This window comes from Lactuca virosa, chromosome 4, assembly GCF_052849685.1.
Source record: "Lactuca virosa cultivar CGN04683 chromosome 4, Lactuca_virosa_CGN04683_v6, whole genome shotgun sequence".
NCBI lineage: Eukaryota > Viridiplantae > Streptophyta > Magnoliopsida > Asterales > Asteraceae > Lactuca > Lactuca virosa.
Genome location: NC_136429.1, coordinates 335,282,477 through 335,295,041, shown reverse-complemented (window position 1 = coordinate 335,295,041; position 12,565 = coordinate 335,282,477). Strand labels below are relative to the sequence as shown.

Below are 12,565 nucleotides of genomic sequence, written 5' to 3'. Positions count from 1 at the left end.
AAATGTTATTATTAGTTATTCTGTAATGAAATAATACCACTTTTAAATAAAATATTTATATTTAGACCTTATATTTATATTGATGTTAATGCATATGATGTAACTAATTACTATCGATGTCTAGTTTAACAAATATAAATTAAATTATATATATGAATTTAATATTTTAAAATTGACATTTTGCTCCAAATTGAATATTTTAATAACCTCCCTTAATTAAAATGTTCAAACTTTTGGTAAGTATTAATGATTTATGCATAATTTATTTGTATAAAAAGTTTTATAACTTATACCTCCCTTAATTAAAGTGTTCAAACTTTCGAAAGGACGACTGATAAGAATGGAATTGGATACGAGCTAGAATCATCTACAGAAGGAAGTTCAGACGAAGAGATAAGAATCGAGGGTGAAGAGATAGAGAACAAAATAAGAATGACGATGGGAGACTACAAGAAGAGGATACGAGAAGAACATGGACTAGGTCTAGTTCCATCCGAGATACCAACCAAAAGAATTTTTGAGCTCAAAGGGTATATTTTATCCATGATCAAGGACATACCTTTCTCCGGGGAAGAGTATGAAGACGCTTTTAAGCATATCGATGAAGTGAAGGACATTGCCAACTACTTCAATGTTCCTAATGTGCCAAGAGAGTCGGTGTTACTAAGGATGCTTTCGGTGACATTTACTAGTAAAGAAAAAGTTTGGTTGAAGTCTCTAGCACCCAGATCCATTACCATATAAGCAACTCTTCGTGATGCTTTTATTGAGAAATTTAGTCCACCTTTAAAGATTTCAAAGCTTAAAAAGAAGATTGTTAACTTTCAACAAGAGGTTGGGGAGTCATTTTATGAAGCATGGGAGAGGTACAAAGGCTTGCTTAGAAGTTCCCTCAACATGATCTTAATGTCCAACAAGAGGCATCTATTTTCTATGATCGAGTAAATGTAACAACTAGACAACTTCTTGACTCGTAAGGACCAATGACAAAGAAGGAGCCAACCACTATAAAAGAATTGATTGAAGAGTTTGCGAAGCACTCATTTTAGTACCACAACCCATGAGAGGATGTTACTAGAGGAAAAGGAGATGGAGGAAACGAGAACATGGCTTCGGTTTTGGAAAAGTTAGAAAATATGGAGAGGCGAATGACAAAGTTGGATAAATCAATCCATGCCATAAGAGTTGGGTGTGATAATTGTAGTTGTAATGCTCTGTCCCGAATCATTACCCATTTGGGTGTGGGTGGCGTAATTCAGACGATCCGGGTGTTCGGATTGGGTTTTGGAGCCAAGGGGTATTTTGGTAAAGTGATAGAGCGGGCTTGTATGGAAATTGGATTCTTGTTCGGGAAATTTTATGTAAGGTATGAGTTGATAAAAGGGTAGAGCTTCTTGTTACCTTTTCGTGGTTATAAGGATCGTCAGAATCGGATTTATAACAAAGAAGTTATGTCCTTCAGTGTATTTTAGGGTTTAAAAGAAAACCCTAGTATGCAGGGCGTACATAGGGAGTACGTGGGGCATACTGGTGTGAAGTGTAGTACACAAGGCGTACACTGGTGTACGCTTCGCGTACCAATTGGGAAGGATCGCGAAGCCTCATCCTCATATGCTTGGCGTACGAGGAGTACACTGGGCGTACGGGGGGCGCAATAAACCCTAATTTTAAGTGTGTGTACTCAATTTAAGCATCTTAAGTGGTGTTTGTCGAGGCCAACAAAATTAATAACCCTAAATATTACACACTAAAATAGTGTATAGTGGTGAAATGATCGTATCCATGGATATTGGTTCAATTTAAGTCTCTATGTAAATCACTTGTTCAAGTACTTGTAAAACAAAAGTGAAAGTAAAATGGAGGGGGCGTTTAATTCTTTGGGATTGTTTGACAAAATTAAAACTAGCTAGAATGTAAATATCACAAATAGACAAATAAAAGATTTGATTAAAATCAATGAAGTTAAATTGGTTGATTTTGGGATACACCACATGAATGATATAGTTGACTTATCATTAGACTAAAAGGAACAACACTTGTGAATTGGTTTAACTTGGCTATAGCAATTCATAAGCACAAATTACCTCAACTCTTCTTAGATATTAAAATGGTTAGAGGAGTTCTAACACATTCCCTTAATTAAAGTCACAAAATCAATGAAGCATATAATCTTATGAAAATATATTAGCTTTGAGTTCTAAGAGTTACCAAATCCATAAGATAATAAAATGCTTACATTATCGTTATGGAGGAAACATTCCCATGGTTTAAATGAAATGAAAACAAACATAGAAACCATTTGTTGCTTACCAATCTCAAAGTCCATTACTTAACCAAGAAATTGGTCAAAAAAAATATATGTTTATTCATCCAAGCTCATGATCAAAGATAAACAAACATAACAAGATGTGTAACTAGAAAAGATTTCCATAAACTTCAAACACAAGGTAATAATAGTCTTCAAAACAACCAATCAGCCATGGGATTAAACCCTAATCAACCAAATGAGAATTTAGGAAAGCATGGCCAAAATAAAAGAAATACAAGGTAGTTTAGTGATACCAAACATTGTTCTAGTTGCAAGATGGAAAGAAATTACACCAATCTTCTAAATCATCCAATTCTTCAAAAACCTTCTTGAAAGCAAAATGGAGCTCTTCTTCCGAGTCTCTCTCTTGCAAAAAGGCTCCAAATCTCCAGTAAAAGGGGCTCATTTCCGGATTCAAAAAGTTGCTAAAAACCACCCACCAACCTTCCACAAATAGAGTCAACAAGTCAAAACCCGGGTTCACTTCACCACTCTTCACGCGGACCGCGTATGGATCCACGCGGATCGCGTGGGTCACGCTGAATGCATGCTTTGGTCCATTACAAATACCATCCAGCCCAATCTTCTAACTTATGCTCCAGCCCATTTGTGCAAGTTCATGATAGCCCAATTGTGCCATTCCAAAGCTCTTCCGAGATGCTCCAATGCTCCTTTAAGTCTGACGCGCTTTTTTGTTTATGTTGACACCAAGCCCAATTGCACCACTTCAAGACCATAGACAAATTGCAAGCCTCCAGCAGTCCCGCACTCCTTCCACGCCTCCAATAATAAAAAGTCTTCGATAAATCCTGCAATTAAGCTCAAAAGACTGGAAAGTACCCGGTAAAGGAGAAAAATAACAAAAAGAGAAAATATGCATGATGATTAACTAAAATGAGATGGTTTTGACTAAAAATAAACTATGAAAAGAAGTAATAAAAACGAAACTATCAAATCACCCCAAGCTTAAACCTTACTTGTCCTCAAGTAAGACAAGACTGAAATGAACTTGGGATGAACTATCCTAAAAAGAAAAAGGAATGAACATCTTAGGTAGAAATTCACAACACGCCCTTAAAATAAAAACATATAATCCATTTTTAGGGGTAAGAACCACATTAAGGGACGAGCCTTCGTTACCTTTCTAGCAAGGGATACATGTTGATCAAGATACAAAACGAGCATGCATACTTCACTAGTATGGTTTATGTGACATTGTTTCGTGGTCCGATGTAGCCCACTAGCCATAAGAAAGTGTCCCTCGGTTAGAATGTTCCTCACTCCTCACAACTTCAACCCCACGTCAAGAAACAAAACCTAGAAAAAGATAACTCGGGCCAAAAATGGCAAGGAACGAGCTATGTACAAAAATTGGCAAACTACAATCATCTAGAAGAGTAAATGCTTCCACCAAAATAAGATCCACGTAGAGCAAAGAGTCGAGCACGCGATGAGTGAAGGGCGCCATCGTAGTTGCCAACAAAAATGATATCTAACTAGCAAAACATCAAACTAGAAACAAATTACATGAGCTAAAATCCGAAAAAGGCTAAACATCTACAAAAGCAAACAAATGGATACAACTCCGTGGCCCGACCTTTTCTTTTATTTTTTTATTATTTATTTTTTTTATTTTATTATTATTATTATTATTATTATTATTATTATTATTATTATTATTATTATTATTATTATTTTGCTTGTTTGTTTTGTTTTTTTTTTCACTCAAAAACCTCAAGGAGATGTTACAAATACAATAACTTAAGACACAAAGAGGAAAACACTAAAAATATATGATTACATTCGCATTTTATGGTTGTGATAATATCTGACTTTTCAAAACTTTTTTTTAAAAGACTTCTAAAGACTAAAACCGACAAACATAAGGTTCAAATTTCACGAAAGATCAAAATATGACTTCTCCAAACAAGTTGGTTACATATGAAATTTCACGTACACAAACTAAATACTAGACTTTATTGAAATTTTTGGTAAATTGACGCAAAATTTTTCGAACGACACTTTTGAAACAATTTAATTTTGACTCACAAAACAAAACAAAATTGGAAAAAAGGGGTAGTTGTCTCTCTCTCTCTCTCTCCCTCTCTCTCTCTCTCTCTCTCTCTCTCTCTCTCTTTTTTAGGCTCACTTTTTTGGTTTACCACAGGAGTTTTACAAGTATAGCCTGAAAATAAAAATACAAAACTATATACAGTTATAAGCAGAATCTAAGTCTAACCCAAACGAGCACAAATACACTAAGGCTAATTCGAGATCAAGTGGGAAAATGTGTCTAAATCATAAAGTAATGAGATATGATGTGAATTGTAGCTGTTAGACACTAAAGATCTCAAAATAGCAAAATCTATCTTTTATTCCTTTCTTTGGGGTTTGATTGTGGCTTGTGAGGAAAATTCAGGTCAGGGACTAGTCGGCTCGAGGCTAAGATGTCCCCTTACTTATGCCACACTTGACATGAGTCGATTCATATGCACAACTACTTGCACTCTCTCCCCACGTATATATAAGAGAAGAAGCAACAACTGAAAGTCCCTAAGAGCGATTCTTACTTGTTATGTAAGTTTCCAAAAGAATTGTATTTAAGGCGTGTCGTCTTTTTCAAGTAAAGATGTTCGGAGATGAGAATAAAGAGATAACAAAAATACATGAATGCTTATGCCCTAAGCTAAATGCCATGCAAAAATAAAAAGTGAAAAAGAAGAAAATAAAATCTTTTTGGAATTTTATAAAAAAAATAAAAAGAAATGAATGCAATTTAAGGCTAAATGTTGTGCAACCTAATTAAAATGCATGAGAAATCAAAAAGATAAGGGAATACCCCACCCCAAGCTTAAGAACAAGCATTGTCCTCAATGCTTAAGGCGAGGTGCAAAGTGAAGTTGGCGACTCGAGGGTCGGGAAGAATGAGATATCCGACCCCTTGAGGACAATACCATGTAAAACTACTCATGTTCCTACGACGGATGTGATGCATGTTTGTGAGAACACGCTCATCCAAAAGAGTTTTATTGTCAACAGGTTGCTATTCGTCTGGGAGCTCGATGTCAAGACCGCGGGCTAAAAGGGTGATAAATCCACCAATGCAAATATCACCGGACGCTTTGGTTCTCATGAGTGCGCATTTATGGAAAAAGAACGAAGCAAAGTCCGGGATTGGTAGGTTTTCACGTCGTGTCATGCACCAAAGGAAGAAAATCTCATTTTTTGTGACCTGACCGGCTTCTTTGTGGGAAAAAACAGTGCACACCAAGATACGATGGGCAATACGGAGGCACGGGTGAATGATGGAGGTTGCTTTATCTCGACCGGCGCACGAAAAGATCCCTCCGGTGATTTCCGTCCAAAAGGTCTCGTGGTTGAACTCGACAGGCAAGATGTCGAAAACCGTGGATGTGTTCGAGGAAGGTAAGCCCAAGATGTCGTTTATTGTTGCAAAATCAATATACCTTCGGTCCCCCAGAAGTTGGAATGCGGATTTTTTCTTTTCGCTATCTAACCTGCAATCGGCAAGAAACTCTCTAGTAGGGAGATCGTAAGTGTGTGCCATGAGATTGAGAAGGTTTTCCCACCCGATGTTACGGAACAATTGGGTGACCCCCTCAAGAACCCCTAACGAGATGAGCGTGGATTTGCACACAAATTTAGTGAAGGCAACCTTTCTAGGCAAGCTCTTCGTGTAATTTTCAGCCGCCTTGGCATCCTGAAATCTTGGAATGTCGGGTGCATCATTTTGAGCTCTGGCGGGCGCTTTGCCTCGGGCGGCAGGCTAGCGTTTTCTAGATGTGGACAATGCCTACCTGCAAGAAAAAAAATAACAATTACATGAACCACAATCCCGACAAATGGTATTTCAATTCCAATCACCAATCGACTCCCTATGGACTTCTAAAATGATTCAACACTCAATGCATGAAACATTATCAAGACTCAATTGATGTGATGCCATATAAATATTTGTTCTAAAACATGCATATTGGTCAATTAAAGTCAAGGAAAGAATGTACCCGTGATATTTTTTTTTGCGTGTGAAAATTCGGGTTTTGAAAATCTTGCAACTCTCCACCCCAAGCTTTAAGCTTTGTTCAATATCCCGTGAGAAAAACTTAACCGCGAAAACCCGAGAAACCCGGCAACGGCTTGGGATTCCGGTGAAATTTTCCGGCGAGCTTTGAGAGATATTTTTAGTGGGGTTTGTTGCCTTGACCAAGAGGAGCACAATGGTGGTGTCGGAATCACGAGAGGTGGCCGGAGTTGGCCGGAAAATGGTCGGAAAGTGGCGAGATGGTGGTGGTGGCGCCCGGAATTGCAGAAACGGATCAGACCGGATTTTGGGTGGGGTTTGTAGAGCTCGAAAAATGCGACAGAATGGCGGTGGTTTCACGTAATTCCGACCGGCGGTTTGACGGGAAATCGAGTTTTAGTAGTGGAGATGGAGGTGTTCTAATGGAGTTTGGAGAAAGAGGAGAGGAAGTGGGGAAGAAGGAGGGCCGCCTGGTGCTTTTGTTAGGTTTAAGTTGTGGTCAAATGTGGTCAAAACCGGGTCAACTAAAGTCAACATCCCACGCGGACGCGTTCGCGAGTACACGCGGTCCGCGTGAATAAGCTTGGAACAATACTGTTTTGCGTTCTTTACACGCGGACGTTTCTAGGGAGCATACGCGGTCCGTTTTAATAACCCACGCGGTCGAACCCACGAGTACACGCGGTCCGCGTGAATAAGCTAAAAACGGTCCATTTGTTCGACATTTCACGCGGTCATATTTCCGAGCACACGCGGTCCGTTTGTATAAACTCGCGGACGTCTCTCCGGGTACACACGGTCCGCGTGACTAAACCTGAAATCCTTCTTCTTTTGTTGTTGGACACAGACATTATTGGGAACCACACGCGGACCATTTTTTTATTAACGCGGACACACCCCTGAGTACACGCGGTCCGCGTATATCCTGTAGCAATTTCCTCAATTTTCGCCCTTTGACCAAAACGAACTCTGGGCATTAAAATCCAACATTCTTTTATTTCAAGAAGGAAGAAGAAGAAATGTGAAATGCAAAAAGGATCTATCTTCGACATTTATTCGGAGTTAGAAAAGATGAAAACTTGAAGTTTTCCAAAAATTCCCTTCTTTAACATATTTGGCGAGACGTCCTTCTCTTTCGATTTCAGTATACCTGGGCATCCAATTGGATGAGATCTAGGACATTTGCGTTAAAACCTTCATAGAAAGGTTTCAAATGATGCCCATTGACTTTAAAGATTTTCCCGTTTCTTCACTTTGGATCTCAACCGCTCCATGCTCAAAGACTTTTAGCACAACAAATGGACATATCCATCTTGACCTCAACTTTCCGGGAAATAATTTCAATCTCGAGTGGTAAAGCAAAACCCTATGTCCCGGCTCAAAATGCTTGCAGGTAATGGACTTGTCATGGAAAAGCTTCGTTTTCTCCTTGTAAATTCTCGAGTTTTCATAAGAGTCGTTTCTTAATTCTTCCAACTCTTGAAGCTGAAGCTTCCTATGCTTTCCCGCCTCATCAATGTTGAAGTTGCATTGTTTGACCGCCCAAAATGCACGGTGTTCCAATTCCACGGGAAGATGACATGGTTTTCCAAAAACTAATCTAAATGGAGACATGCCTATCAGGGTCTTGTAAGCGGTCTGATAGGCCCACAAGGCATCATCAAGCCTAAAACTCCAATCCTTTCTTGTCTGATTCACTGTTTTCTCAAGAATACTCTTCACTTCACGATTCAAAACCTCCACTTGACCGTTTGTTTGAGGGTGGTAGGTGGTAGAAACACGATGGGTCACGTTGTACTTTTTTAGCAAGGCTTCCATCATCTTATTGCAAAAATGCGTCCCTCTATCACTAATCAAAGCCCTAGGCACACCAAATCTCACAAAGACATTAGATTTTAAAAAGTCGATAACCGTTTTGGCATCATCCGATCTTATGGCTTTGGCCTCAACCCATTTAGAGACATAGTCAACCGCGAGCAATATGTAAACGTTGCCAAATGAGACGGGAAATGGGCCCATAAAATCAATCCCCCATACGTCAAAAATTTCACAAACAAGGATAGGATTTTGGGGTATTTGGTTCTTTTGCGAAATGTTCCCCGTCCTTTGGCACCGTTCACAACTTTTGCAAAACAAGTAACAGTCGCGTGACATGGTTGGCTAAAATAGTTCACACTCAAGGACCTTTCTCAAGGTCCGGCTACGTCCGAAGTGTCCCCCACAAGAAAATTCATGACAAAATTGCAAAATGGATTGATGCTCTTGTTGGGGCACACATCGCCTAATAATTTGATCGGGACAATGTTTCCACAAATAAGGTTCATCCCACACATAGTATTTTGCATCACTTTTCAATTTATCTTTTTGAGCACGTGTGAATGTGTCGGGATATCTTTTTGTGACCAAAAAGTTAACGATATCGGCATACCAAGGAGTAGATTGAGTAAGGGAAAAGAGATGCTCATCCGGAAACTCATCCCGCAACGGGAGAGGAGTCTCATCTGAAGTGATTCGGCTTAGGTGATCGACAACAAGATTCTCGCATCCACTCTTGTCCCGGATTTCCAAATCAAATTCTTGTAATAGTAAAATCCACCGGATGATTCTTGGCTTTGCATCTTTCTTTGTCATTAAGTACTTGAGAGCTGCGTGATCCGAATACACAATAACTTTGGTGCCAAGTAGATATTGCCTAAACTTCTCCAAAGCGAACACTATGGCCAATAGCTCCTTCTCCGTGGTAGAGTAGTTGCTTTGAGCATTGTCTAGTGGTCTCGATGCATAGTAGATGACATGAGAGGATCTTCCATTTTTCTGACCCTAAACGGTGCCTATTACATAGTTGCTTGCATCACACATGATCTCAAAGGGGAGATCCCAATTTGGTGCTTGCATGATGCGAGCGGATGTAAGCAACTCTTTGAGCTTGTCGAAAGCTTCTTTGAACGCCTCATTGAACTCGAAATCAACATCCTTTTGCAAGAGTTGGCACATTGGTCTTGTTATCTTTGAAAAGTCCTTGATGAATCTCCGGTAGAAACCTACATGACCCAAAAAGGAACGAACTTCCCGAACACAAGTCGGGTAAGGTAAGCTTTGAATAACATCAGTCTTGGCCTTATCTACCTCAATTTCTTTCTTTGACACAATGTGACCCAAAATAAGACCTTGACACTCCATAAAATGACATTTTTTAAAGTTTAAAACCAAATTCGTTTCAATACATCTTTTCAAAATTTTGGTGAGATTGGTCAAACACTCTTGAAAGGAGTTTCCATATACCGTAAAATCGTCCATGAAAACTTCAATTATATTTTCAACATATTCCCAAAAAATACTAACCATGCAACGTTGGAAAGTGGCCGGGGCGTTACATAATCCGAATGGCATTCTCTGGTATGCAAAAGTGCCAAATGGACATGTAAAGGTTGTCTTTTCTTGGTCTTCCGGTGCCACCGGGATTTGGTGAAAATTGGAGTACCCGTCTAGACAACAATAATGGGATTTCCCGGCCAAGCTTTCTAACATTTGGTCAATGAAAGGTAATGGGAAGTGATCTTTTCTTGTGCTTGCCTTGAGTTTGCGGTATTCAATACATACTCTCCACCCGTTTTGCATACGGGTGGGGACCATCATACCTTTGTTGTTCTCGACCACCGTGATTCCCGTCTTCTTTGGAACGACTTGCACCGGGCTCACCCACTTACTATCCGAGATTGGATAGATCATCCCCGCATCTAGGAGCTTCAAAATCTCTTTCTTGACTACTTCCATCATTGGCGGGTTCAACCTTCTTTGCACGTCTCGACTCGACTTGCATTCATCCTCCATCAAGATCTTGTGCATACAAGTGGAGAGGCTCAATCCCTTGATATCTGCAATCGTCCATCCCATGGCTTCTTTATGTTCCTTCAACACCTTGAGGAGTTGCTCTTCTTCACATTCGGTTAAGTGAGTTGAAATGATGACCGGAAGAGTCCCGTTGTTTCCCAAGTACGCATACTTCAAGTGTTGAGGAAGGACCTTTAATTCCAATTCCGGTGGTTGAACAAGGGAGGGCGCTAATCTTGTGTGAGTTTAAGTTAATTCAATTTGCTTCACACTAAATTGAGTGGTTTTCTTGATCTCTAAATTATTAACCAATCTTTCAACTTCCTGGTCTAATGAGTAGAGCTTCAACTTCTTGGCTAATTTTCCACAATCAAATCCTTTGTTCAAAATCATCTCCAACATGTCACCATTAGACAACTCGAACAACTCTTGGGTTAATGGTTCGACAACATCAATAAAGCACAAGGATGAAACATCACTAGGATATCTCATAACATCATAAATGTTAAAACTTATTGTTTCACCATCAAACTCCATTGTTAAGCTTCCCGCATATACATCAATCTTTGTTCTAGCCGTCTTCAAGAATAGTCTCCCAAGTAAAACTATACCCGAATTTGAGGACACTTGTTCATCTAGATCAATCACATAGAAATCCGTCGGGAAGACCAATTGGTTCACTTACACTAGGACATCTTCCAAAACACCTCTAGGAAAGACACTCGATTTATCCGCAAGAGAGATTATGACACCGGTTTCACTTAAAGGACCAACATTCAATGATTCATACACCGAGTAGGGCATGGCATTAATAGAAGCACCAAGGTCAAGCATGGCACTACTAAAAGTGACATCTCCTATCTTGCAAGGAACCGTAAACATTCTCGGGTCTTTGCACTTGGGTGGAAGTTTCCTTTGTAAAACCGCGGATGCATTTTCGTTCATTGAGATTTTCTCATTCCCCTTCAACTTTCTTTTGTTGGTGCAAAGCTCTTTCAAGAATTTTGCATATCTAGGAATTTGTTTGATTGCATCAAGTAAAGGATTGTTTACTTCCACCTTACGGAAGGTGTTCAAAATCTCTTTCTCCTCTATGTTCTTCTTTGAAGTTGCAAGTCAGGAGGGGAAAGGCGGTTGAGTGGCTATTGGAGTCACTAGAGGGGTAGTCTTCTTTGGGACTCCGGCTTGTGCATCGTTCTTGACTATAGATTCTTCAATGGGAATGACTTCTATTTCTTCCTCTTCTTCCATTGACTTCTTCTTTGAACTACCTTCTCCGGATTGTTTGCCACTTCTCAAGGTCACCACATTGACATTTGGGTTCTTTTCGGTTTGAGAAGGCAATTTCCCACGGGACTCCAACTTGCTTATGGATGTAACTATATCTCCCATTTGTGCTTCAAGGGTGGAGATACTAGTTCTTGTCTCTTTTTGGAATTGTTGGGTACTAGTGGCTAACGATTTGACAATGTCTTCAAGAGACATTCTGGAGCTACTTGGTTGGGATTGAGGGGGTTGTTGATGATGATGTGGAGGATGCGGTTTGGGTTGATAGTGTGGTTGTGGATGTTGGTAATGAGGTTGTGGTGGTGGATAGGAAGGTCTAGCCAATGCATTTTGAGGCAATGGTCTTGGGTTGTATTTCATGTTGGGATTTGCCTTCCAACTTGAATTATATGCATTTTGGTAACCGGATGGCTTGTTGTGGTAGTTTTGGAACTCTCCCGTGGCATTTACATGTTCCGCATCTTCTTGAAAAATGGGACACATATCCGTAGGATGTCCCATTGTTGCACATATTCCACAAACCATCACTTGTGGAGTTTGTCCCATGGCTAGCTTTTGGACAACGGAGGTTAGATCTTTGATTTGAGACTCTAGGTTTTGTGTTCCCACTTCATTGACTTTTTGTTGAGTTTCTCTCTTCATATCTTGGCGAGGGCCAAAATGTTGTGAATTTGCGGCAATGGTGTTGAAGAGTTGTGTTGTTTGTTGTGGAGTTTTGCTAAAGACATCTCCACCACTTGAGGCATCAACTAGTCTTCTCTCCATTGGCAACAATCCTTCATAGAAGTGTTGAATGAGGAGCTGTTCCAGAATTTGGTGTTGTGGGCAACTATAGCACAAGTTGTTGAACCTCTCCCAATAATCATGAAAAGTCTCATTTTGACCTTGGCGGATTCCACAAATCTCATTTCTAAGACTTAAGACTCTTGAAACGGGATAGAACTTATCAAGAAAAGCTCTTGCCATGTCGGTCCATGAGTTGATTGACCCCGGTGGAAGATAAAATAACCAATCTTTTGCTCTATCGGCCAATGAAAAGGGGAATGCCCTTAGCTTGATTTGGTCATCGGTTGACCCTTGTGGCTTCATACTAGTGC

At 39.8% G+C, this 12,565-nt stretch overlaps 1 protein-coding gene and 1 non-coding gene across 2 annotated transcripts; both read right to left on the bottom strand.

Annotated features, from left to right (window-relative positions):
• Positions 1–798: 798 nt before the first annotated feature.
• Positions 799–904, bottom strand: LOC145110234 (small nucleolar RNA R71). The gene has a single exon (XR_013709615.1). It is a non-coding gene; the product is annotated as a small nucleolar RNA R71 (small nucleolar RNA).
• Positions 905–7,559: 6,655 nt separating this feature from the next.
• LOC145106154 (uncharacterized) lies at positions 7,560–10,718 on the bottom strand. The gene is made up of 4 exons (XM_079043181.1): positions 10,454–10,718; positions 9,989–10,411; positions 8,779–9,115; positions 7,560–8,211 (listed from the first exon to the last, which is right to left on the bottom strand). Exons 1-4 carry the CDS (start codon positions 10,716–10,718, stop codon positions 7,560–7,562), a joined length of 1,677 nt encoding a protein of 558 aa, XP_078899307.1.
• Between the last annotated feature and the right edge of the window lie 1,847 nt (positions 10,719–12,565).

Bases quoted from the DNA above. Each gene is read 5' to 3' on its own strand.
- LOC145106154 (XM_079043181.1), bottom strand. From the start codon at position 10,718: ATGGAGTTTGATGGTGAAACAATAAGTTTTAACATTTATGATGTTATG. The intron at 10,412-10,453 runs GTGTGAAGCAAA...ACACAAGATTAG, and splicing joins CAAGAAAACCACTCAATTTA to CGCCCTCCCTTGTTCAACCA. The intron at 8,212-8,778 runs GTATGCCGATAT...TGGTGTGCCTAG, and splicing joins CTTACTCAATCTACTCCTTG to GGCTTTGATTAGTGATAGAG.